The following is a 27,684-nucleotide window of genomic DNA, read 5'->3' as shown; positions in this document are numbered from 1 at the left end:
CGCAGAGAAAACTCTAGAAAAGATTAATTTGATCATTCACATTTGCATAATGTTTTATATTGGTCCATCCGTCGTCACTGCTTATTACACACCAGACAGCTTCTGGCCTTCTTTCCTTTTTTTTTTTTCCTTTTTGTTTCGTTTAATGATGAAAAAAGACGAACTATGAAACTATCAACATGCACGAAGCCTTACTGGGAGGAAGAGGGTGAAAAAAAGAAAAAGAGAAACAGGCACTGACCACCAACGACAGTGAAAGAGTCTCGACGCGAGTCACCTCGGTTAAAAAAGAAAGAGTTTCGAGTGTCGTCACCGCAAAAATGACGCCACGACGCTCGGAATAATGTACAGAATGTTTAAGTTTGCAGGAAAGCGTGGAGGAGGGACGACTCACAACATCTTCTCAGGTAGGTTCAACAAAACGTTCGGCTTTTTTTGGCAATATTACAAGCATCTGGGTCGTTAAGAAAATGAAGTGTGCAAAAAAGTGGAAAAACTGTCAAATCATGGAACCTCTCTAAGATCCAGCTCAGTAAAGATTGCTATACATTTCCCCGATTTAGAACTAATTAAAAACTTGACATTTCTTTTTTAGTATTTGACTCATAAAAATTAGTTTATCAAAAAAAATCCGAAAAATGTGCATAATAACATTAATCATAATAATAATAATAGTACATGGAAGATTTATTCTGTCGGCGTCTTTTCAGGCCGACCCCGTGACCCTGTTCCCAATAAGTGACAATAAGGACGATAAGATTTTAGGTAGAAATGATAAAAGGTGCGATCCACCGCGAGAGTTTCATGAAAAAGAAGAAACAAAACAAAATATATTAACGTCTGTGAGCCACGTCGTCCACTGTTCAGGATCTTCTGCAGTTTTTTGTCAGTTTTTAAATAGTTTTCTCTATGAAAGCAGAGCGAGTTCAATGCTGCCACGGTACTTACGGTACGTGTTACACTTCTGTAAGATCGACGGTGTGTATTTGTTGCATTTGCTGTAAGAAAAGTGATTTTTTTTTCTATAAATTCAGGTAATAAAATGTTTTCAGTTAATGCTCGTCTGTTACTGAACACTTAAATAACACATTCTCTGACACAAGCTCAAAAGTTGCACTTCAGTAAAGAGAAAACAACAAAAACAAATCATAGCGTAACCCGGTGCTCTCGAGCAATCTGTTCACGATTCAGAGAAAAAAATAAACAAAATATAGAAAGAAAATCAGTACAATGGGTACATTAAATAAGAGAAACAAAGAAGAGAACAAACTGCTCGTTATCGCAGAAAACATCATCGGGTCCACAAAGTTTTCAGGAAGGCAAGTAGAGAAGCAGGAGAGGTGTGTGTGTGTGTGCGTGTGCGTGTGTGTTGCAGACACTGACTGACAGGAGGAGGAGAGGGCGAGAGCCAATGGCGTGCTGTGTAGGGTCCGAAGGGGCGGGGCATGTTCATCTCTTCCTGCGGCAGGTTCGTTTGTGGTCGGCGTGCCAGTGCTCCTGCTGACACTTGATGGAGCAGTACGAGGTGTTCCAGCAGCAGTGGTACATGGCCTCCTCCTCGCAGTTATAACACTGAAAACGAGAGCGACACCTTCAGGTGAAACAGAAATAAATCTCGCCCGCGGCACAGAAGAACACAAACTGAGACTTCCTGCCAATTAAGATCATTTGAAGGTGAATTACACACAAAGTGAGACTGCACCACCAGAGGAAGAGCGAACAAAGTAACAGACGCTTCAAACGTGGACGCTGCTGCAAAGCAGCTACAAACTGCGGCACAGCAGATCTCTACCATCAGCACAGTTTCACGGTGGACGCTGAAGATTAGAGCCACCAATTCAGCATCTGAGCAGATGTGAAACTTGACCACAGTCTGCCTTCTGATCCTGAGCTGTGGTGCTGAATAACGGACAGTAAAGTGTATCTGCAGGACATCTCGATGTCGCAGTGAAGCTGACCTTTGACCTTTTGGATATAAAATGTTCGCATTTATCCTACCAGACATTTGTGTTTAAGTTTTGTCTTATTTAGATTATGAGTTCTTCAGTTAAGGCTGAAAATGCGTTGCGTAGTCATGGTGACCTTTGACCTCTGAATCTAATCAGTTCGTCCCTGAGGCCGGTTGTTGGGCTGACGGTGGCAGGTTGGAAAAGTCACACAATACGTCTCACATAGAAAACAACACAAAAGACCAAGACGCCACATTATTGACCACAAAAAAGTAAAACACAAGCGAGCGCAGCCGTGGAATCTGACGTCAGGGCGGATTTTTAACCGGTCATAATGTACAACCTAATTCAGCTTTGGGCATGAATCCACTGTGAACCGCTGCAATACAGCTCATTTAAAACAGCAATGTGAGCAGGTCGACTTCAGAAACACAGTCCTGAATCTGAAGTTTCATGTTAGAAATAAAGAGTCTTTCTAAATCCTGTCAAACGATCCTGCAGCTAAAAAAAGGCTAATTTCTGTTCTTTATGGCAAGATGTTAGATCTTCAGAGTGCTCCCACAGATAAGTGTAAAATAGCATGGGAGGAGGACTTGGGTTTCTCCTTGTCAGAGGACACTTGGTTTTCCATACTCAAATTGGTCAATTCAACCTCACTCTGTGCACGTCATTGCTTAATTCAATTTAAAGTGGTTCACAGGGCCCATATCTCAAAAGCAAAACTATCCTCCATATACCCAGATATTAGTCCAGACTGTGTCAAATGTAAAAATGTGGAAGCATCCCTCATCCACATGTACTGGTCCTGTTCGAGCCTTAACAAATACTGGAGGGAAGTTTTTCATACGCTTTCCTGGGTGTTAAATATTAATTTGGAACCAAATCCACTGACTGCTTTGTTTGGGGTCATGGGAGGGGGAGGGGTGAAAAAATTAACTACGACTAAGCAGCGCACTTTATCCTTCGCCTCCCTTTTGGCTTGATGAGCAGTTCTGCTCAGGTGGAAGGATACCTCCCCTCCCACTCATGAACAAGGTTGGAGGACGTCATGTCCTGCCTTAAATTGGAGAAAATTAGATACTCACTTCAACAATCTAATAAGAAGTTCCAGAAGACATGGGGTCCCTTTCCAGAACCTGTAATGACTTGGCCCTTGAATACAGCTCAACTTTTTACACTTTTTACTCTCTGACTACATATGGTACTACAGTGATCTGATAGAGCGACTAGTGAACTGGCAGTGACAGGGGGGGATTTATTTATTGTTATTTTATTTTATTTTATTTGTTTTTCTTATATATGTTATTTGTGCATGCTGTGATTGATGTACACCGTGATTCATTTTCTGTCTTTGTAACACCTATGTAGTGCTGCACATTTATTATATTGACAAAACTTCAATAAAAAAGATCTTGAATTAAAAAAAAACGATCCTGCAGCGACAGACTGACACTCCTCTCTCCAAACACACGGAAGCTACAATAACACAATATACAGCAGGGAAACATCTCAGCGTGCTCTCTGTAATGTCGTTTAAAGTATGCACGGAACTTCACAGACGCATTTTAGAGGTGAAGCTGAAAAATACACAGCCGTGACATCTCATCGCTTTACTCACATTAAATGACCAAATTAATCTGAACACCAACAAACAAAAGACTCAAAACTCAACAAACAATAAAATTTTTTGTAGGAACATTCAAACTGAGCACCTCAGCCTAACATACAGTGAGCGAACTCAGCTAGAACTTCCTGATAAAAGGCTGGATCATATAAAAGGAACCAAAAAACCTCAAGGATGTGAGCGTCGATTGTGACCAAAATCTGCAGTGTAAGTGTGCAAAAGTTCCCTGCAGCACAGAGCAGGTTGGACATCTTTGTGAAGAAACACTGAAACAATGTGATGTTCGCTCGTTTGAGTCATTTCCAGTAAGGAAACAGGATAAAACAGGATGAACTGGGTTCTAGAGCAGAAGAAGAAGCCTCGCGACTTCTCTCGTTGCAGCTAATCTGTCCTGAACTCACCCACTGCTTCTTCTTGGTCTGGGAGATGAGCTGTTTGTTCTGGGCCACCAGCTTCTTCACCTCCTCCACCAGCTCCTCTTTACACTTCTCCTTCACCTGCTTGCACTTCCTCTCCATCTCCGCCTGAGCTCCCGCCACCGCCTTACTCACCGCCTGGCGCTTCTCCTCCTCCATCTCGGCACGCAGCTGGAGGGACAGAGGCAGACGGGACACGCTGGGTTTTTTAACTGAGCCTCTAAACGCTTACAGACCTCAACGATCATCAAACTCAAACGCACTTTCTCCAGCGCCTCTCTGACCACCCTCTCCGTCTCCCTCTTGTTGTCGGCCTTCATCATCTCCTTGACGTCGTTGAAGACCTTCGTGTACTTCTCGTGGCACATGTTCTGGCAGGCGCCGTCGCTGTTGGTCTGGGTGCCGCGGTGCAGTGTGCGCGGCGAGCCCCCGTTGGCCTTCTTGGTCTGCGTGGACACCGACAGCTTCTCGGGCTGCTGGGGCGCCGAGGACACGGGGATCTCCTGGCTGGAGCTGACCGCCTCCATCTCTGGCTCCGGGTCCTGGGCGGAGAGGAGCGGATGGGAGACGGGGAAAAAAGGCCACATGCTTAGGATTAACTTTAAGACTTTTTAATACATAAAATTCTAATTAATACTGGTTTCACGCTCAAACTGGCAAGAGTTCGAAAGTATGATGGATGATGAAATATCCGTTTCCCAGAAGTTTATAACAACAATTCCTAATGATATAATTAATTATTTTATCTCAACTACAACCCAGATAAGTGTTGTAAAACAGATGGCTGTATTAACCACTAAAAAATGAGTACAGCTACAGAAAATGACACAGTATACACAACATTTTTGACAAAAAAACCCTCTAAAGCTCTAAAAAGTACCCGTACAAATCTTCTCACTTTGTCGAATTGTCGACAATAAACTAATATCAGTCAGGCTTTATTAACTTAAACACACAATAAATGCATTCAACTACTAAAACCCATTATCAGTGTAGCCACAGTGTGATCTTTGCAGATTATTTTGTGGTGATGATGGTCGAACTTACACTGGCTTCTTCTTTGGACTCGACCATTTGAGATCGACGGCTTTTCTTGGCCTTGGGCTCCTGGCTGCCTTTGAGCTGGCAGGAGGGAAGAAAACCCCAAAACACAATAACATTAGTAACTGTTATTGATGTATCATCTGTGTGTCTTTATAAAGGCAACAGGTAACTGAAAATATTAGAAGTGCTCAGATTGACGGTTGTGTACTTTCTCATTTTCTGTTGCCCCCCCCCCCCCCCCGCCAAACCTTTATTATCTTGACTCTGGTATTCTGACACACTCATCATTCATGATGATTAATGGATGTTTATGATAGCAAAATAATGTTTTTAGCCAATAAATAAATAGTGAACAATACTAAATTCCTGTACCATGTTTTGCTGACAGTGTGCAGTTCAGCCACCAGATGGCACTGTTTGCTGTCTTTCCCTTTTAGTGTGTCAGGTTTTGTTATTCTGATGCAAACGAATTTCACTTGACAGTTGCCCTGATGCTGCTGATGTTGCTTTTTTGTTGTCTCATTTTTTCCCCCGTATAAGCGTGGCTTGAATAAGTTTCACACTCAACTACCTGTTGGTTTGAGGTTAGCGTTTGAGTGTCAGGCTGGAGCAGCACGTGGTAGATTCATGTTTATATTTAGAGATCTGATAGGGAGGCACAATACAAGCGAAAACCTCAGCGGACGTTTAAACAGGTCTTAACAAGACTGAAACGTAAAGGCGTGAGTGTTTAATGTGTCCAAAGCTGCTTGCCCGCCTGCCACAGCAGCGACCTATCAATAACCTTTTTAATGACCACTTACACTGCAGGAGCCCACCTGTTCTCCCACATTTATGTACTGCAGTCAGCTGATGATACATTTAACTTAGACTCTCTGCTGGGATGTCACTATAAATGCATTTTAATGTGAAGACGGTAGTACAACTATAGCAGGATGCATCGATTATGAACTTTTTACTTGAGTAGAAATAAACAATTGATGCAGTTCAGTTCTGTCTCGTGATCCAAAAGAAGAATGGAGATGGATCTGAATGCAGGTTAGGTGCTTGGATGAAGGTTGTCAAAAGTACCGACACTTTGATCCTCTTTTACAATCTCCACTTAATTCTAGATTCAATAGTACCAAAACTACCAAAGCAGTTTAAAACAAAAATACAAACAGATGTACAATCAGATGAAACAACAGGGAAGAAAATCATCTGGCCCTGAATCTCTCCAGCAGCAACTGGGACAGACAGAGGCACATGCAGGCAGCACGACATGAGCGATCTGTCACTGTAACTCAACCACTGTTCTGTGTTAGCAAGTGAAGCAACATTAGAGAGAATAAGAAATAATATCAGATGCAATAATAACATCATAAAGAACGTGAAGGCTTACAAGGTGGGAAACCTTTTATGAGTAGTTATAATAACGTTCTGACTAATAACATTATTCTAAATGTGTTGGAATGTGTTCAGTGACTTCTTCTAAGTTCGACCTGATGCATCTTGTTGCTTGTGAAAGAGAAACTGTGAAAATCTAAATCTTGAGAACAAAACAACATTAAAAGAAGCGGACCATTAACTGGCCTGACCCCACTTACATGTCGGACCTGCTCGTTGCTGGTGGAGGAGATGCTGGACTCGGCTTCGTCCGTCCGCTCCAGCCTGTCCGTCCTCCCGCTGCCCTCCTGCTGCTGCCGCTGGCTCTGGTTTTGCTGGAGGTGCTGGTGTGGCATGCTGGCGTCCTCCATCTTTGTTTTCCAGAAGCGGCCTTCCCTCAGGAAGCGCTGGTAGACCTCCAGCTCCTCGCACGCCTTCTTCCAGCCGTTGCTGCGCTTCACCTGCAGCTGCTGGACGCTCACCTTGATGTCCTGGATGTTGTCTGAGGGGATCCACGCTCTGGGGAAGACAAGACAAACGGTGCTCGAGGTTAAACAAGCGGCACTGAACCGTTTTATTTCATTTCGAGCCATTTTAATCGTGTTTCAGTGTGCTTTGGATGACCTGGCTTAAAGTTTTATTTTAAACCAGGTTTAAAAATCAAGAAATCGCCACGTTTCTTTGATTAAAATAAACTTGAATTTGAGATGTTCCTAAACTGATTTCAGGAGCATGAAGTTGCTTTATTAGCTTTGTGTAGCAGTAACAGGCATCATGAGGAACGATCAAAAAAATAAAGATGTTGTGTAGTATCAACAGTATCAACCTGGGATGCTGAGATCCTGAAGATAAACAACCAATCAGAGACAAGATGCTGTGTGTTGTTGTGACGTCTACCAGCTGTGCTAACCTTTGGTGCTGGTGGCCAAAGAAGCGGACGTCCACCTGGTTGTCCTCCCTCTGAAGGACTTTGGCCGGCCAGTAACCAAACCCTTTCATCTTGGCCCACACCAAGTCGTGGCTGGGGCTCTGCCGGCGTAACACACACAAAAAGACACCTAATAGACACAGGACTGGAGATCTCTCAGGTCAAACCACTGCTCTTAAGATATCCGGTGTTACAAAAACAATGAAGCGATAACATCCGACATCACGCTGAGCTGCCGCGTGCTCCAGTTTGATCCTGAGAAGCTGTAGTTCAGCCTGTTGCAGCAGGTTCGGTTGTACTCACGCAGGGGTAACAGAACCAGTTGTCTGGCCGGGCGTTTGACAGGTAGAAGCAGTTCTTACACAACAACAACTCATTCAACTGAGAGACGAGAGATAAAGGGAGAGACGGGGGGGGGGAAAGGGAGAAGAGAAAGAAAGGAAAGTAAAATGTTAAACATATTGAACAAATCTGGATTTGCTAATCCTTATTGACATCTACTCAACTGAAAACAGCACAAAATCAATATATTTAATGTTTGACCTCATCAGCTTCATTGATTCTTGTAAATATCTGCTTATTATGAATCTGATGCAGCAACACGTTTTAAACTAGTCGGGACAGGAGCAACTAAAGACTGGGAAAGATGTGGAACGCTCCAAAAACACCTGTTTGGATCATTCCACAGGTAAACAGGCTGATTGGTAACAGGTGATAGTATCATGATTGAAAGGCTCAGTGGTTCACAGCGAGGATGGAGCGAGGTTCAACATTTTGTCAACATGTGATTGGATAACAGAGATTAATACCTGGACTCAGGTACACTTTTTTGGAATCAAGGTTGTATATAACGAGCTTTTAACCTATGAACTAAAGTAAAACCACATCTTACTTCTCTGAGCTGTGAGAGAAAAATGCAGCAATGCTACCTCATGACACGTGTCGCTGAAGAGAAGCCGTGCGATCTCTGCCTGGTCGCTGTGAACTGCAACAAACACAAACAGACAGCAGTCACCTTAAAATGAGAGTAAAGTGGATTCATATGTTAAAGTACGTGTTTCAAAGAAAAGATGTCCTAAAGTTTTATTAATATAGCAGCAAATAACATTTTAGTCCGTTTGGTTCAGTCACAACGAGGAAAATAAAATGATTTACACAGTTATAACAGTGAAACTGACAAAACAATGAGAGCCAGAGAATAAGAAGAAAATCCTCATCACAGTAACAATACTTCTATGCACATGCACATATGCATAGAAGTATAAAAGATGTGTACTTCATGCACATGTTGTATATTTGGGTGGTGATTCTACACAGTGTTGCTGTGTTGGTGATTTTCGTTGTGACAAGTGAACAACTGCAGTAACTGCAATCTTTTTGGACCAACAACACCTGGTGACTGGTTTCATCTAATTTTCCTGATGACGGCTGCACATTTCTAGTGGTGAAGAAGCCCAAAAGCTTCATAAAATGACACGTAAGAACTTTTTTTTCAGACTTTTCTACGTCTTCCCGCGCACGCATGCACAATTTTGAAGCTTAGCATGATGTATTTTTCTCAAAGTCAGATTTTTAATTTGAAATATTCCTGTCACATAAAATCACCCTAAATCCTCCTATTCCATAATAATAATTCCATAACAGTTTTCTGGTACAGGCCAAAGTGTGTCCGCAGCTGATCTAATTTAAGTGCTACAAAGTTCAGATTTTTATTCTACAATGCTCTTGTACGTCTGCTTGTTTTTGCAAAAATCTGAATACTTTCGTTAAATGAAAAGATGTTCGTTTTCCAGCTTACACTAAGAAAAAAATGTATTGTTTTGTATTAGTGCTAAACACTGAGTCAGCTAACTGATATTACTGCATCAGCACTAATAAACCTCAGATTAATACAAAGGGAAACCACAACATATTCAAATGTGCACAACTTAGACCCACCTCCATACAGGATGGCAGTGTTGTGAACAATCAGCTGAGCGTCTGCTTTGAACTCCTCAAAGCTTTTGTATTTTCCTTCAGACAGATTCTGAGAGAGAGAGAGAGAGAGAGTCAGTCAAAAACATGAAAAGAGAGAGAAAGTTGGTGAGAAAGAGAGGGAGGAGTACAAAGAGGTCTATTCACAGGTCCAGGAGAGGGCAGTGTACACATTAACACTAACACACACAGGTCTGGGCAGCGGCCCAGTGTGGCTGGCAGAGGCCGGGTGTGACCACTTAGACTTTTATTCCTATTTCACTGGGACATCATTATCTCCCGTGTCCACAGTGAATAAACTTGCATCAATCCACATATAAATCCTAGAAATAAAAACCTCCTTATAGCTCCAGAATTTGGCAGAGAATCGCCCCTCTTCTTTGTTTCTTCGGTGTCAAAGTAATCCAGTGATAGCTGCCTGTGCATCCATCAGTACACTGCACACAGGAGCTGCTAATAACTAATTCTGCAAAACCTTAATAGTGCCAAACCAAATAAACGAAGCAGAGAATGGTCAGGCTGGAAGTTTCACAGAACGATGCAGGCGGTCACCTCCTGGATGTTTGAGACGTCCAGCGCGGTGTGGATCAGCCGTTTGTACATGGGATGTTTAGTGTCTTTGCCTTTCTTATTCAGGTCCACTGCCTGCAACGTAGAGGAGGGATAATAATTTAATACCACTCTATAGAGGAGGAGGAGCGGGTGTTCGATGGAGCAATGAAGCAGGGACACACGGGAGGCCTAAAGAGAGAAGGCAATACGGAGGGTAAACGAGGAGATGTGATACCATTGTTAACGGGAGCGTTGGGATAAAGGGAGATGGGAAGAGAGCAAGGGAGGTGGAGGAAAAGTGATGAGATTTAATACAACGTTTATAGAGCAGAGGTTGGAGGGTGAGGGGAGTAAGAGGAGGAGACAAGATGGAGACGTAACGGATGAAAATACAGAGTAAGGTTGGGGTAATGGGAGAAGAATGGGGGAGGAGTAAGAAATATAACAACCAGTATTTATACTGGTTGAATATTCTAAAGCACACAGCAGAGGCCATAACCACAGACTACAGACTGGTACAAGCAATGCTGTCAGAAAATCATGTACAACGGGGTTTTAAAGCTATTGTTAAAATGTTATGATGCGATGGACTACAAAGAAACAGCAAAAATAACAGGCAGAAATACATATAAGGTTGTTCTCACCCTCTCCTTCATACGCTGGACGATGAAGCGCAGGTATTTACTCATCTCCTGTTTGTTCAGGTTCTTCTTTTTACTTCCCTGCAGGAGGAGATAAAATGATGTGGAGACAAGACAAGAGAGGGGGAAAGTGAGGCTCGGGCAGGTTCTGGTCTGACCCTGTAACCCACAGGATACAGTACGCAGAAACATAACTATAATGGCCCAGGACAGATATGCAATTTCCTCAAACATTACAAAAATATAAAACAGCAATAGCCTGATGGTGAAGGGAAAAGAGGAATAGGAGTAGGGTTACGGGTTGGACGAATATAACGGCTATCTTTTTTACTTTTTGGCTGATTTTTGTCAGTCGGGGCTGTGAGTCGGTGCAGCAACAGACTCTGTTCAGCAGCTAACCCAGCAGCATCAAGAGGCAGCGCGGAAACACATCGGGTTTACATTCCAACTCGGTGAATTCAGCTTTTATTTCGACCAAAAAAAACGGGTTCGTTAAGTTTTATTTTGTTAGTTTGAATGAAGTGTGTTTAGGATGAGTAACAAAGGCAGTTAGGGAAGGACGATTTTCTGTAGTTTGAACCGAGATGGGATAACTCTTTACTGCTTCTAACATTGCCAAGAACATTACATATTCCCTCCGTTTTTCTACCCTTCACAATAAAAGCCCTTGACATATACACTGCAGTAACTCAATAGAACATAATGTTTCCTTTCTTGACATTTTGTGAGTTTATGTTTAGTTTATTAACCTAATAAATAAAGAAAGCACATGCGCACATCTCTCAGCTGAAAGTACATGAATATACTGGCAATGGCAGGTTGTTGAGCTGACGGTGGCCAGTTGGAAAATTCTGACATATCGCCCAAGCCCAGTATAAGGAGGGACGAAAACAATGGGAGACACAGACAGAGCTACAAACGACTGAGAAACAGCAAGAGTGGTGCAGACAGAGAAGGACTGAATAACATTTTATTCTGTCTTTCTTTATCAGCCACCAACTTCTAATCCTCCAACTGCCCTCTGATGTAACAAGGATCGGACGAAATGTCTTTCTTTTCCAAACACCAGACGCTCATTAGTCATTAAAAAAGAGACACGCTGTACAGTAACAGACGTTAAAGAACACACACACACTTCAACGTTTGACCACCTACCCTGCAGACGACACACTGCCAGTGGGATCCTCCATCTCTGGGCTTGAACTCCTCCGATAGACATTTGAGGTGATAAACCCGGAAGCAGTTGTCACAGGTGAGGACGTCGCCCGGCAGGTGACACTCGAAGCAGTACCAGTCGTGGCTCTCTGTCTCCCACTCCTGCAGGGAAGACACAGCACAACACAAGTTTGGGTGACCCCCCCCTCCAACCCACCAACCATGGCAGGGGAGGAAACAACTTCCTTCATCCTCCTTCATCCTAAATTAAAACTAGCGCTCATGTTTACAGATTCATGATGGCTGAAGTTTAAGAGCAGGTGAAGTGGCTGCAAGCTGCACAAAAACGTCACTACTTTTTAGCTGCTACTGTTCCAACAATCCAACAACACGCTGATCAATTCCAGCGAGGGGGACTGAAAAGCTCTGCTAGCACAAATGTTACATCTATGCACACTCTCATTCCCCAGTGTACTTCACCAGCAAATTCTACACAGAGCACTATAAATGCAAATTTAATATAAAACTTTCACACAGTCCACAGAAAAATTCAATATGTCATCTTTTTTTTTTTTTTTTTTTTTTAAATCTTTCCTCGTGAACATGACGATGGAAATACCCAAAAGTCTAACAGTATTCAGCGAAGCACGAGTGAAGCAGAAGCTAATTTAGACAAGTCGCACTGGCCTTAGTGACAGCAGGTGGTGATAGCATGGAGTTCATAGCATTTAGCCAAAGGGTCTTAAATTCAAACTGTGAACCAGCTAAGAAGATCTGGGTAGAAAAATGGATGAGAATAATAAATCTGCTCTTCCATAAAAAAAATTATGTTAAAACTCCAGTGTGAACATGTGTAGCTGTATGATTGTCCAACAGTGCTCCTATTAAAAAACAAAAACAAGGATCTGCTGAATAATTTCCAGGAAAATCAGCCTGGTACAACTACATACAGGCTTTAACCACTGTTAAAAAAACTCACTCACTTGCATATAATTAATATTTAATTTGTGTTATTGAGGCAAAGTTCTTGTACAAACATTTAACATCTATTCAAATTAAATTGAATTGAATTTACTTCTTTTCACAAAGGAAGGAATTAAATAGTATCATAAAAGGTATTGGTACCTAAACTTGGGTACTTCCCTGTAAAGACTTCAAGCGATATCCAGTCCCAGCTTGCCTATCGCAATGTTCAGCACAAAACCATGATAATCTGTCTTTATTCTGTGAAAATTAAAATATCATTTTTTTTTGAGTGCTTGAATTCATGGTGGGAAGGTCCTGAATGGATGTTGATTCAATGCATTCTCGTATCGTCATACAAGCATGTTACAGCAGTCCTGTCTGATATTTATTTCCATTAAAGGGTTCAAGTGAAGGGCACAGAGGCGGGAAGTAGGCCTACGAACGGCTAAAAATTCAACTACACATCAACCTGTCAAGAGTCCAAATCCTCCCACTCACAGTCTGGACCGGCTCAGCAGGGGAGAGCAGGAGAGTCGTGACTGAGTGCTGCTCAATGAAAGCACTTCAGTCTCTATCTTCATTTTTTCTCCATGTGCTCATGTGCTGTAGGCTGGGTATGAACTGGAGGAAGCGCACTAGATTTAGCTCAAAACTGCAGTGATGATCCGGTAGAGCTTTCAGACAAGAGGCTGCTCATTCTTGCGGTTTTGATCATCGGATCATAGTGCATGTTCCTAAATAACCCTGATAGGACTTTGACAAGAAGGCACACTGCAGCGCCTAAACCCAACTTGGACTAGAGAGGTGTACGAGTGAAACGAGCCCAAACATCACCATAAATAGTCATGAGGACAAAAGGAGTGAAGACAGCTCTGACATTCACGCTGCCAGTGTGGCTGCGACACCAAACACCCCGATCAGAAGCAGGAGCTGCCAGGAGACAGCCCTCGACACTCTGAAATCCAGGGGGTCCTCGGGGGCTGTTACAAAGGAAAATCTACAGAATCAAATAATCCTTAAGGTTTTATCAGCCACAGGACGCTAGCCCACACACAAATGATCAATTCACTGATATGTCGATCAACAGAAAATTAATCACCAACAATGATGCGTCGTTTAAGCCATTTTCTGCTTCCCTCTTTTTTACTTCCTGGCATTTAATGCTAAAACGAATTACCCAAATAATAACTGACTCATTAATTGATTAGGTAACTGACCATTAGTTGCTGCCCTAATGTCATACATCAACACAATCAACAGATTAGAGCCTCAAATTTTTGGTCATTATGGTTGTTTTTTGCTTTTTTTTAACTCATTACCACTCAGCTCTAACAAAAAAGACAAAACTGCTTTGAGCTGGAGGGGGGGGGGGGAATTTCTCCAGGGCTGACAATTAAAGCTCATCTAGATGTGGATATACCCACCCACAGATTCCTCAAAGGACCTGTACATTTTAGAGAGCAAGAGACTCTTCACCCCCACAAACACTTGACAATATAGAACCAGTGAATGTCAACAGGCACTTCACTATTGTTGGGCCGCCTGATGAAAGACGAGTGGCTGACTTCAAACGGCTGGATTTCTGTGAGCCAAGGACCCAGAGTCTGTGGCTTCAGCAAAGGGAACTTCCACAGGAGCGTGGACAGAACTGGACCCAAGCTTAACAGATATTATACAGCAACATGATGTCTGAACACCAGTCAACGTTGAAATAACAGCAAAAAAAATATGTTTTTAAAGTCCATGCAAATGTAGGATATTCTGATAAAACTGTGTTGAGCTGAAGTTCAAAAATATTTAAGTTTGGCAGCAAAATCTGAAATAAAAAAAAAAGAACTCCAAAACAAAGCCAGAAAATCTGTTTTTGGTAACGAATCACAGGCTTCTTTAAACATCTGTGAAATACCTCTGTGCTTTATGGGGGGAGAAATGGGCCTTCACCAAAAGCTGCCAACAAAGGCAGGGACTTGGATAGTGATAGAGGAGGCGCTGGGGCAGCCAGAGGGAGGGCTGGCTGCCTTTAGCCATCTTCCCACTGCTTTCCAGCTCTGGTTAACAGCTCCGCACTGTCACTGTCAAGCTGGGACACGCCAGAGAGCCGAGCGAGGCCCAGCAGCAGGGTTAGCGTGCCGTCTATTGACCCACACATTACACAACCCCAGGATTCATCTCCAACTCATGCTTCTTTTAGAACTGGCTTCACCTGCGGTCTGACGCATTCTTATGATCACATATCGTGTAATAACTGAAAATATACTTCTGCAAGTCGTGCTCAGATTTTTATCTTATATAAATGTTTTCAGACAGTAGCTTCGTGACAGAATTTCAAGATTTTGACTGGTGTTTCCACGTTTAGGCTAATAGTGGTTGGTCGACAAATGAGCCTGATCACTTTGTGGCTTAAAAATATCAACAGAAGAGCAACAGCCATCACTCACATGCATAATCACACTCAAAAACACATCCTATATACTCAATTTTTAATACATACCACTTGAGGGTAGGCAATGGCAATATGGCTCACAGTATAAGTAATTGTAAATCAAAATATCAAAATATATGGTAACATAGCAAATTTCTGTTCTGGCTTATTCAGTAAATTAAATACTTGACAAATTACAAAGTACTTCAAAGCACTTTCATACTGATGCAAAAATCATCAAAAATCAAAGTCCAATATTACCATAAAGCAGTCCTGCTCAGTGATTTGCAACATTGCCTATGATGTTAAAGGAAAAGACAAAATAGTATGGTAAAATATGTGACAGTACAAAGCATTTATACATTTATATTGCCTCGCAGCAAGTATTCTCCTATCGCCCACCCTGTTTCAGGATTTCCAGGAAATGTAACCGATCCTGATGCATGAGGGCCATATAGCATTTACTGTGTCAGATAGCACCTCTCAGCTTCTTCCCCAAGGGTTCATGTTTTATTTCATGAGTGTATACATTGCTTTAAAGGCTTGTAAAGCATTAAAAAGTTTCTAAAACAAAGTAATTTCATTGAAAAGGGTGTTCAGATAAATACAGTGTTTGGACTAGGACTTCGTCAAAATAATGGGCTGGTAAATTAAATGAAACAATGTGCATTTGGACTCACAGCGTGTAAGTCATTGCTGTCAAAGTGACCATATCATGTTTATTATCATGCATCATAGGTGTGCATGTTCACATTAATTTAACCAATAAACAGTTTGTTTTTGTTTTGTTTTTTTTACAAAATTCAGCCTTAAATGTGCAAAATTCAGGGTATAAATTCACAGATAAAGGTGATCATTTTTGGCAATCCTGGATTTAATCCACTCTGACTTGAGGCAGTGCATCTAAAACTTGTTTTCGATAATTTGACGGTGCTGCTTTCAAATGTCATGATCAGTGTGTAAATGTGTGGTTATGTGTTTGAGGGGTAAGTATTGCTGAGGTCAACACAAGGACACTGTACATGCCAGCTGGATTGAATCCAGGCACCTGCGGAGGGAGAACTGCCTCTATCCAACAACTGTTACACAGTGTTTCTCACATTCAAAGTCTGTCCACTGAGTGATTGCTGACCTGAGAGGACCAGTCGGCTGTGTTACTAGCAGCAGGCATGGAGAAAACTAAAGAGCACAACCACACAAATCACAACCACCCTTCCTTCCCTCTCCCCGCCTCCACTTACTTTCATCAATTAAATGAAGAAAAAAGGAAAATAAGCATGCCAGACAGAAGTTAAGAACACGGCAGAACACACCCCCTCTGAGGAGAACTACAACTACCAAGACCAAAATACTACAAACGCACAGATGCTTGCTACCAACCTGCGGCTATGCTAGCATTGCTTGTCATCTCACATTAAAATGTGATTAAATTAAGCAAACACTGATTACTGTTCAAGCTGTAATTGACACTTGATATTTGACTGTGGTTGGCAGTATATGAATGCCAAGGATTGGACGCAGCTTTGAGCTGTTCCAAGTGAGTTTTTATGTTTTTAAATCAAGCAACGGCACATCTGTAGATAAGTAGCGAGCACATATTTCATCAAGATCACTGATCACTTCCACAAGAAATTTGGCCACGTAGACACAGCGCTGCAATGGACTTTCATGAAGCTTTTTACAGTATAACTGAATGACAGCAAGTAGCTTCTGGCAGTATGTTTAATACTCTACTGTAGGCTGGCATGAAATTTCAAAATGAAAACCTGATATGTTTTCAGTTTCCACCTTGTGTGATCATTTCATTTAAGGTGCAGCGAGCAGACTCAATCACAAGCATTACATAGTGCAAGACGACTGAATTTCTCGCCACTGGCACCGAAGCCTTACCATATAATTTTAATACAGCCTACAACTTTTGCACTAACCAGAACATACTGTGTGCTGTTAAGTTTTTTTCTGCAACCTGCATAAAAAGATTCACTCAAATCCCTGACTGCACTGCATGTGGCAGAACCGATTTCTCACAGAATGATGTTAGTTGAGAGGGGGGAAAAAAATGAAGTGATCAAATGAAGAACAAACCCTGAATCTGAAAATAACAATGCAGCCCTTACCTTGCTTCCCTCGGCTTTCGGCTCCTGTGATTGCAAGTGATTCAGAGAGTAGTGTTTAAAAGTCCTGCAGCTAAAACAACCTGAGCTCCGCTGGATAACAGTGTCATGTCTTGAGGGACCAACAGATTTTAAGAACAGACCATGTATAATATTTTTGAGGACACCACACAGCACAGACAGACCCCACAACAATTAAATTCCCCACTGTCACATGCTTCTTTCAGTGATTTCCATGGCTTCTTTTCTGGCCTGCAATCATAACAAATAGCCTTGGATGCAAAGATTTCATCCACAAAGTGCACCTTGAGTGAATAATATCTGGTACATGTTTTGTATATGAGCATGTGCAAGTCAAGGGGGCAACTAGTTCATGTTACAGCTAATAAAATAAGATTAGTTTCCAATAATAATATTACGACTCTGATACAAATCAGATCAGTTATTTCTGTTTTTCCTGTATGATATTTCTCGCTCACAAATTACTGATGATGCTCTTGTAGTTAAATGGGTAAAGCATAACAGATAGTGCCCCGGTGCAAATAGCACTGAGATTAAAGCAGCCACCAAATACGTGTTCATGCCAGTTGCACAGTAATCCATTTAGTGCTCTTTACATTACAAATGGCAAAAGATGTCAGGATTCTCCCCTGGTATTGCTGATGCACTGTGAAATGACACAGAGTGCAGCGCTACTGTGACAGAGACAAGAGAAAGCATCACTACACTGTGAACCGTTCCTCATAACTAACAAGGGAAATAAGAGAATATGAAACTTCAAATGAAAAGAGAAAAATATTAATAGCAACGCTGCACAGCATAGGGCTGCCAGAGCAAGTCAGAAGATGGTCTAGGCTATTGAGAAATAAATTAAGAACTGTGTGTGGAATTTAACGGCTGGTTGCACATTTTATGTACACACAGAACTAATGACTGAAGTCCTTGATTTGGCCAAAATATCAGTACCTCTCCTGTTTGGCTCTTATTTCTTAACTGAGTACTACTTTATCATCCTCAATCATTGCACAACAGTCATTTCTGCTTCATGTAACGTGTGCATGCTGTGACTCTGTTAACGCTGTGTTCACACTGCGAGCAACTTGACAGATGGGTGGTTGTATCCTGAAGCCTCCAGTCTATGTGGTGGTCTCAAACAGTGCTCCTGTGATAAGTTCAACAGGCGAGGACACCCACCCACATGAGTCTCTTGCACTGTAGTGCTCTTTGCATAAGTAAATGTAAAAATCACATTTAAATGCATAAAAGTGATTTTTATTCAATGCATGTATCACATACCCTTTGTGTACAATATTTAATGCATTTCAATATATTTTTCTGACCTGTATCTCATTTATAAACTGAAGTAATTTGCAATCAGAAAATTAAACCAAAGAAAAAATAAGTATTCACATTCAAAAGTTTGCTTCAAATTCACTTGACAATTATATGGACACACGGCTAGTGATGCAGCTATTCTGCTAGCACTACTTTTGAGACTTAAATCTATTAATTATTGTAATCTTTGTAGTTGCCAGCAATTGGTCGATAGACAGAAAATTAATCTGCAAATACTTTAGTAACTTGATCAATCGTTTGAGTAATCTTTCCAGCTAAAATGTGAGATTTTGTCTGGTTCCAGTTCCTCAGATATCTGAGCTTGCTCTGCTTTTAGTTGTACCAGAATTTACATGAACATTCAGTGCAGCTTTAAACCTTACTAATAAAGGCTTTAAAACTACATCATAGTTCATCATATCATCAACAATCCCATCAGTACAGAAAAAAAATCATTACGTTGGCTGTTACAGGTTGGTAAAAGCAAGAAGTTGTTATTTTGAAAGTTGGGAAATGTTGAATCTCCAGAGATTTCTTAAAATTGTTGGTCACAATGTGAACACACAGGCATCAACAGAATTCTACTGATGCACTTGGAGAGACAAACCATGTATATACCGAACATTAAAAAGAAGAATTTGCTCATCTTTGTTAACCACTAACACATCTTCTTGAAAAGGGATTCACTATTCACCGTTTTTTCTTGTGTTCAGAACCTGCTAAACTTACCATCTCATCCCCGGGCAGCCAGTATCCTTCCTGCTCGATGCCGGCCTTGGAGCCTTTGCAGCCAACAGTCAGAGTCTCCACAACGAGGCCGTCTTTCACAGCCAAGCTCAGCTGTCTGGCAGTTTCCTTAGGGTGCATGCCAAACACACGGCTCAGGTACCTGGGCAGGTGGAGGTTGAGATGTAATGAACGACGTGCGACAGCAGCTGTGCTGATGGCAGACATTTTCCAAACTAACTGTAGGTGGAGACCTCGGTGGAGACCTACAACTTGGATTAGTGCGGCTGTAATAAAAGTGAAAATGTAAATGGTTGTTTATGAGTCAAGTGAAGCTCAAGGCACTGGGGATCAGCTTTAATAACTGTGCGCATGATCATCATTTAGAGAGCATGCATTTTTTTCTATGTTCTGAAAATTACTTGCTTCTCAGATTAGTAATTTTCCACAGACAATACCCCAATACTCCATAAATTATATTTATGCTACCCGAGAAGAAGATCAGAGATGAAGGACAGTCTTTCTCATCTATTTCCTCCTCTAACGCTCGCACATTTCCAGTTTGGGAAGTGTCCAGTTTGGGACACTTGATTCCTGCAGCTGCCTGCTGACTGGCAGTGAACCTCTCTGAATAAGGTCATGTATCCTCGACTGTGGCAGACGGCCAACAAATAGTACGAGTCAGTGGGGAATCAGGTGAGAGTCTCACTCCTGAGTTACAAAGGAGAGGCTTATAGTGTGTCTGTGAGTTAAACACGAGTCAGACAAGATTACCTAAACCAAAAGGTACCAGGGAACCGTAACCAGGTTCCACAAGGCAGGATGCACTTTAAAATGTATGAGACTGACATTTCTGTCTATAACTTTCACTCCTACTGCTCAAATTTCTGGAATTACAATTAAAAATGTTGTATTAAAACACACTTTTCTTGGGTTGACTAAAATTAAAGTCACAATTTCACTGTGTCTAATTGTGCCACAGTGACATGGAAAATTTAAGAACCCATTTAACCCACTTTAATCATCCGATGTTTGGTGTTTGTGCTTAAAACAGGAAAGACTCTAATCCACAAATAATTTCAGCTCTCATCACATCACAACACTGACGATGTGTAGTCGTTAATGGATGACGTACTCCTGTGTACTCCTTTCATTTATTCGCATAAAAATGAAATCAAAGCTACAAAACAAAACAGTTTTATAAGAATTTTGGAGTTGAGAAGCAAAATGAGAAAAATGAACGTGCATTGCTTGTTTTTTCTTTTTGTTTTGTCTCCTTGTGGTTAATTTTTCAGGATGCTTATGTTTTGAGTGATAAGTGTTATGTCTACCTTTGCTTGCTCTATTTTCTATTGACCAACTTGACTATAAAACATTGATTAAAAATATCTTGGGTAAAAGTAAATGTCAGAGTCAAAGCATTCCACAAACCTTACAGTCAGTTTAACACATACCAGATTTTGTAAAGTAGCAACTAGCATGGTTAATGATGAACAAATTGATTTTAAGCACCCTTACTGCTGTGCTTATGAACCTGCAGTATGAGGAGAGCTATGTGAGAAAGGGCGGTTGATTAATCGCCCCCGTCTTGCTGACTTTAGGCTCTTTCCACCAAACCAAAGTCATCACCCACTTAGCCACTAAGCCTGCTTGGTGAAATTAAGCTATAGTGGGACTGGATAGGGTGGAGGTGTGGGAAGGTGGTCGAGCGGGAGAGCTGGGGCTGTCCGTTGCATGCCACTGCTTAGTGTTGCCATGACAACAGCCACTGGTATTCATTTGGCAAGCAGCCAGCACCAAGGTGCTCGCCAACTTGCCGTATGAGATGTGCTAAGTGTTTCGTTTAGTCTCTGCACCATCCATCGACTAAAAGGAATGACTGATGAGCGAGGTCTGCTGTGGATGATTCGTCATCAATTTGCATATTTTAAATGATGTCAGATTCTGTCCACAGATAAAATGATCATGGCTAAAGCATCATGAACCCGACCTGCTGTAGACTTCATATCTAGGCCCAGTTTCTGCTGGGGGTGTTGCTATTCAGGGAAGCCGACTTCATGGAAAGAATGGCAATGAGTGAACAGCAGCTGAAGAATGTCAATCGCACTATTGATTGTTACCTGGAATGGCACAGGGTGAAAACACAGGGTACCCACTGTAACAACACTGTCATGAAATTGTGTGATTCATTAGTCAGTTGTTTGACAAAAAAATAATCAGCAACTGATGATTGATTACTCGCCCAAGTCATTTATCAAGCAAAAGTGCCAAAATATATTTGGGTTTTGGACTCTCAGTTGAACAAAAAGAGCACTTCGAAGATGTAATTTCGGTCAGAAGTTGTGCTGAGCATTTTCCACTATTTTCTAACATCTTACATAGTGATCCAATAATTGATTAAATCAGAGGTGGGGACCCTCCGGCTTCTGGGCCATATACAACTCAAGACACTTTGATCCGGCCTGCGAGGCAATTCAAAACTACAAAAAGGCTATTTTCTTTCAAAAATAAAGAACATAACATAAAATTGTAGAATAACAAGTTCTTCTGAGCGGTCCTTGAATGCAACACACATGGACATGACATCATGTCAATGCATCACGGCTCCTGTCAACAAAACGTAAGTAGATGCGTAATGTGTCATGCTTTCCAAGAGAAATGGACAAATTATTAAGTTAGTTTAGGGGACGAGCTTGCACTGATGAAAAAGACTAATCTCAAGAGACTTTACAGCTACAAACATGCTTAACTGGATGAGCTGCAAGGTTAAATGCACTTGGATAAACTCTTTGGCAGAGTCTGGGCGTCGAACAAGCAGCTTTCACAAGACCACATTCTGACAGAAACAGTGCTCTGCAGGCAGGTTTTGTGGTGAGCGAGGTAATTGCTAAGATTGCAAGTGTCTGTGTGATCTGGCCTTCATGGGGGACATTGCCAAGAACCTCTCGGAGCTGAAGCTCCAGCAGCTACTAAACTCTCAGCTCTCTCTGTTCAAAACTGACATGCACAAAGATTCAGTTCTGCTCAAGATTGACTGACCCAAACCTGGAACCAGCTCCAAGTATCATCATGATGATGATGATCATCATCATCATCACTACCATCTGACATCAGACGCCTTGTCAAAGAGAAGCAGTTCCAGTTCACACATAGGTTAGTGTGATATATGTGTGGGCACGGGCACCTCCACCACCTTTATCAACAGTCCTGAGTATAGCTAAGTAAAGTAAAGTTAGATTAAAAGTTATATTTTAAAGATTTGCAGACACAGGTCGCCATGCATAATAACAAAAACCATGGGATGTCACACACCATGTCTACATAGAGTAGGTTCAAGTTATTACATGTCTGTGTGTGTAGCTATTTTTGCCCCTCAGGTCATGACCACGCTCATTTGAATCACCTGAAACCCTTTGAATGGGTGGCCTTCAGTGACTTGCTTAAGAATAAGTGAGCAGGTCAAACCATAAACTGACTAACACATAGGCTTAAAACAGGTTTCTGGTTAAGAAGTTGTTTTACATAATAGATCCTTTATTGCAAAAGGACATTTTCACCTCTAATTCTTAAAAAATGTACGTCCTTGTGGATAAGTTGGCAAGGATGCATGTTATTTACTCATAATGTCAAACACAAAATTGGGTATGTTACTTTAAAAATCTAATACATTACATATTACCAGTTAGTGAGCCCACATGTCCCATCATGCATTCTAGACTGAGTAGTTTGTTCAGGTATGGGAGAGCCAATATATTACTACTTTTGTAATGTGTTTCCCCCAACACTGGTCAAGTGTTCAAAAATCTCAGACCTCTATTACCCCTTTCACTCGTTTCAGTATTTCCTGTGACTTTATGTTGTCCAACAAAAAGGTAAAACATAGTCACTCTTAAAAACCGTTTAGAGTGAGGTCTGTGGATTATGTGGAGTAATCAGGACATTGTTTGTAGGAGGACACTTAACACTAAGTAAAATCCCATACATCTCATCTGTACTGGGTGCTTAAATAAAACTCAAGGGATAGATGTAAAATCTCAGCAGATAAAATCAGAGCTGCCTGCATGGGTACAAACACCTTGCATTTAACCGCATGATGTGAACTTTAGTCAAAAGACAGGTACAAAGATTTACATCATAACATCCCCCATATGTGGTAAACTTACTTGGAAATCCTGTCCATGTTTGCAATTTGTTTCTGGTTGCGGATGACCTCGATGGCTGCCCACACATACTGGACCACCTTGGGGTCTGCCTGCCTCTTCTTCACCACACGTGACATGATTTCCTTGTTCATCACAACTGTGGGAAATATGGGCAAAATATAAATCAGCATATGTATCTTTTGTTCTGTGAATAAAAAAAAAACTAGGTTTTAGTATACTTGAGTTGTCATACAACCTCAGAGGCCACATTTATAATAGTAGTAGCACTACCAATTAATGAACACCAGCGGTATGGGTTTATAGTAATGAACAGCTAGGTAACACCCTGAATGTAATTTTACCAGTGCTAGTAGTAGTAATATAGGTAGTAGCAGTAAGGATGGGCATTTCAAGCAAAAATAGAATTGGATATTCATTGGGAATTAGGGTTGGGTGATATGACAAAAATGTGTCAATCGGCAGAGATTTACCACTTCCTCTGTACAACAAAAACACAATTCTTATTTCAGGTGATTATACACTAAACAACAGAACATTCTTCTGAATACTTTATTCCATTTCTGCCGTATTCTGCCAATAAATCCCCCTAAATCTTACATACTGGTCCTACATCTTACATACTGGTGTGTGTGTGTATATATATATATATATATATAAGTATGATTAACAGTAAAAATCAGACATTGCATTCAAGCAGATTAACAGAACATGGCCAAATATATTTTTACAGGAAAATATAATGAAGATACTTTTCACAGTAATGTGTCATTTCTTTACAGGTTAAGCCGCATTAGCATAGTTACAAAGTTTATTGGCACTATAAATCAGTTTGCTATTCAATGTCATGAGAGCATTTTGCACTGTTGTTTATGTTCGGCTGATATTAGACTAGCTAATCATGAAGACAGCTGGGAAACACAAGTTTAGGTTGTGCAGACCCAGAGCAGCTTCACATTAGACTGTTTGATGAGGAGCCACTGTTTTGCTTCCAACTGACTTGTGCAGGATGAGGATACACGGTGGTCAGCAGGGACAACAAGTGAGCAATAAGGCAAAAGACTGAGCACAACTATAAGAATCACATGCGGCTGTCTTTCAAGACACTACCGACCATTAAGCATGATCTGGTGCAAATTCTGCCATTTGAGACGACCTGCTGTATCTTAGAAGCGCTCTTGTCAATTTTTCGAATACTCAGACAGTACGCAATATATGCTTCATGTAATAACAGCCACGTTTGGCTGTAAAACACAAGGACTTTTCCAAGTAACAAACCATTTGTCTTCAGGACTATTTGATGCAGCTCGGTTCTTCACATGTTGGTCAGTGCAGACAAGAGTATCTGTCCAGAGGATAGATTACTCTAAAGGATAGATTACTGAGAAAATGCCTTCCACAATCATCCTAATTGCGTTCTACACTTCAGATACAAACACCAAGGTGATTTGTGCCTAGGTTGTTTCATGGTTTCTAAAATTTAATCCTGTTGGACTACATTTCTAAAGACATTACCTCTAATCTAGAAAAAGATCCTTTACTAATCATCCTAAACTCATAGGAATCAATGGTAAAATTGACTTGATACTGATTATATATAAGTGCAGAATTATTTATATCATGCCTTGTTGTCATAAGGAAGGCATTCTTAATACCTCAGATCATTTGCTTCCGTGCCATGTGGACATCAAAACAAATATCAGAAAATGTCAGAGGGAATTTGACAAGGAAAACTCTTTGAGACCTTCAAAGGTTTTGGATAATACTGGTTTGCCTCTTCACTGTGGTGCACAGGCCTGGTCTTCCCCGCATATCTTGAGAAATTCAAATCCAATTTTATGCGGTCCTCCTCTTAACCATCCGTGAAACTTAAGATGTCACTTTCATAAATCGCATCCAAAAGCTAACCATAGTAATGCTCAGAGCGACATAGAGGAAGATTCTTGGCTTTAGTGCACTTTGTGGTAGAGGAGGCTGTGACAGATGTGGAGAGGGGATGTTCATCTTTACACTTTCCCCATGAGAGAATGAACTGAAGCTTGAAAAAAGCATGGAAGAAAAATCAACATTTAGTGTTGAGCGCAAATTAGCAAATTACCCCAAAATAAATGCTAAATCAACATAAAGCATTTGGTCAGCACACAGGTAAAACTACTTCGGTCATGGAGGGGTGAAATAGCGTGTGCTATAGTCATCTCCTTCAGCATAGTATTTATTATTTCTGCTCCATTTCAGACTGGCCAGACTAGATCTGAGCCTGGCCTTCAGTACACAAATATCAGTCTGATTAATTCAATATTCAGGTTGTAAGTCAGTATCACCTACAGCAATTACTGCCATCACCAGGACTGAATCATCTATTTCTATTGGATTTCTGTTATTGATTAAAAGCAAAAATGCTTCTCACTTTCATAATTTCACGAATTAAAAGATGGAGAGAAAATGACAGATTTCGGGGAGAAGCGTTACAGAAAAGTTAATAATAACAATAGGTACATATAAGAAAATACTTTGCTCATAATTTTCAGACATCACAAATTCTAGATTTTCTAAACGAATGAAATTTATCCACTCTGAGTGCAAAAATGTGGTCTCCAGGAGGTAAAACAGGATTTTGACACTTATGTCACTTCTGAAAATAGCTAAATTAAAGGTTTTGCAGTGTCTGTCCAAAAAGCAAATGTGGTATTATTGTTGGTAATGGTATGATTACTTGGAAAAGTGTTATATTGTGACATTTATGTCAGAGTGAGCACTATGCCATGCAGACATAAGAGGTGACGTGGAGCAACATTTTTCACCCATCTTGGCATAAATCAGCACTCTAGGTTAAGAGAGACATAGAATTTAAAAGGGAACCTAAAAATCAAAGTCTGGTAGTTGCACAGACTTGACATCATCTCCACACATCTGAAAGAAAGGGAGAGAATGGACCTAGTACGATGACAGTGAGCTTCTCTACTCTGTGTCAAGTACAGCAGGTGTGAACGAGGGCCACCTGTGCCATGATGCCAAGGCAGCATGGCCACTCCAGCTCTCCCTCCTCCACATGCGCCTGCTGTGCTGGCATGCACACACAACACAGCCACCTCTGTCTCCAGAGAGCTCACATTACATGATGACAGGACGACGGTTCAATTCCCCGCAATCAATTAGATAAGGTGTGCGACACTGGAAGCCAATTAAGAGACAGTCAACACAGGTTGAGAAGATTTTGTGGCTCGCAGGGTAAACAAAGAGACCACCCAGCTTTTGTTCCCTGTTAAGGACTCCTGACAGCTCCTCCTACCGCAACTGCAAATCGAGAATCATCCCCGTTGGTTATGATAACAGTACAATCAACTATGACAGTCACACAGGTTTGAAGGATGCAGAACTGTCCAAAGAGTTTAGCATCTGCCATTCACCGTTAGCCAGCTAATAGCAAACCGATTGACACCGATATCAGGAGACCTAATGGGCCGTTCTATTACATAAGATGTTTATTATCACATTGTAAATATAAACTCGACAACAAGTCTCGTATTGAAATGGCAGCCTAAATACCACTCGTACATTTGGCAACAAAGAGGTAGCAGTGGAAGGCCACGGGCATTTCCATTCAAGAAGCTGAATATAGCTACTAGCAGGCTAGCTAACGTCCAAACCAAAGCATGTTAAGACAAAAAGACCGATATAACTTGTTCTAAATAACGTGTGCCAGCCAATTCACATTGCTTATGAGTTGATTTACAACATAAAACCCCGAACAAGCACGTAAAATTAATGGTTAGCTGCCAAACAGGCTATCGTGGCGACTTAATTTTTGTTAGCGACGCTAGTAAACTGTTACGTAGCTAACCGTAGCTGGTTGGTTGGTAAACCTAAGCTAGCCAACTTGTCAGCGAACCTAGACAGCATTCACAACCAAAGCGACAAGCTGGTAGTATTTCTACTACACCCTGAGCTCTATCAGCCGCCACAAAACAGCGAAACATAGTCGCCTAACTACCCACCTATTCGTTTGTTTTGGACGGCGCCATGTTCACAATCCTCCATCACGGGATAGGAAAGGCAGCTACGGCTAAGCTAACGGTGCTAGCGTCTGTAGTTGCTGGCTAGCTACCCGCAGTGTTGTCATTGAGCGTGTGCCATTTTCACGAGAATAAAAATCAAACTCACCTTTGCTACAGTGTCGCTAACATACAGCGCTGCAGGAAATCCGCGGAGGATTGAACGCGAAGCAGCTTACATTAGTATTTTTCGGGCTAGCTCGGGCTGTGGATGGTTGTTTGTGTCCAGCTGGCCACAGTACAGCAGCGCTGGGCTGAGAG

The 27,684-nt window shown here is 41.4% G+C and overlaps 1 protein-coding gene across 3 annotated transcripts; it reads right to left on the bottom strand.

Annotated features, from left to right (window-relative positions):
* Nucleotides 1-91: 91 nt before the first annotated feature.
* zmynd11 (zinc finger, MYND-type containing 11) lies at nucleotides 92-27,684 on the bottom strand. Of its 3 annotated transcripts, XM_041948569.1 has the most exons (17): nucleotides 27,533-27,684; nucleotides 23,375-23,510; nucleotides 19,215-19,374; nucleotides 17,154-17,177; nucleotides 15,298-15,333; nucleotides 11,649-11,810; nucleotides 10,497-10,574; nucleotides 9,853-9,945; nucleotides 9,265-9,352; nucleotides 8,256-8,311; nucleotides 7,630-7,707; nucleotides 7,309-7,427; nucleotides 6,620-6,917; nucleotides 5,037-5,111; nucleotides 4,253-4,531; nucleotides 3,975-4,160; nucleotides 92-1,572 (listed from the first exon to the last, which is right to left on the bottom strand). In XM_041948569.1, the coding sequence occupies exons 2-17, from the start codon at nucleotides 23,503-23,505 to the stop codon at nucleotides 1,450-1,452; spliced, it is 1,986 nt and encodes a 661-aa protein (XP_041804503.1). In that variant the 5' UTR covers nucleotides 23,506-23,510; nucleotides 27,533-27,684; the 3' UTR covers nucleotides 92-1,449. The 3 variants fall into 3 exon arrangements, with proteins under 3 accessions (XP_041804503.1, XP_041804504.1, XP_041804506.1); XM_041948570.1 differs by lacking the exon at nucleotides 15,298-15,333; XM_041948572.1 differs by lacking the exons at nucleotides 15,298-15,333; nucleotides 17,154-17,177.

Source organism: Chelmon rostratus, chromosome 12 (assembly GCF_017976325.1).
Source record: "Chelmon rostratus isolate fCheRos1 chromosome 12, fCheRos1.pri, whole genome shotgun sequence".
In the NCBI taxonomy this organism is placed as follows: domain Eukaryota; kingdom Metazoa; phylum Chordata; class Actinopteri; order Chaetodontiformes; family Chaetodontidae; genus Chelmon; species Chelmon rostratus.
Note: the sequence above shows the minus strand (reverse complement) of the source record. Positions and strands in the feature narration are given on the sequence as shown.

Bases quoted from the DNA above. Each gene is read 5' to 3' on its own strand.
- zmynd11 (XM_041948569.1), bottom strand. From the start codon at position 23,505: ATGAACAAGGAAATCATGTCACGTGTGGTGAAGAAGAGGCAGGCAGAC. The intron at 10,575-11,648 runs GTAGGTGGTCAA...CTCCTCCTGCAG, and splicing joins GGCAGTGTGTCGTCTGCAGG to GGAAGTAAAAAGAAGAACCT. The intron at 9,946-10,496 runs GTGAGAACAACC...TCTACGTTGCAG, and splicing joins TCCAGCGTATGAAGGAGAGG to GCAGTGGACCTGAATAAGAA.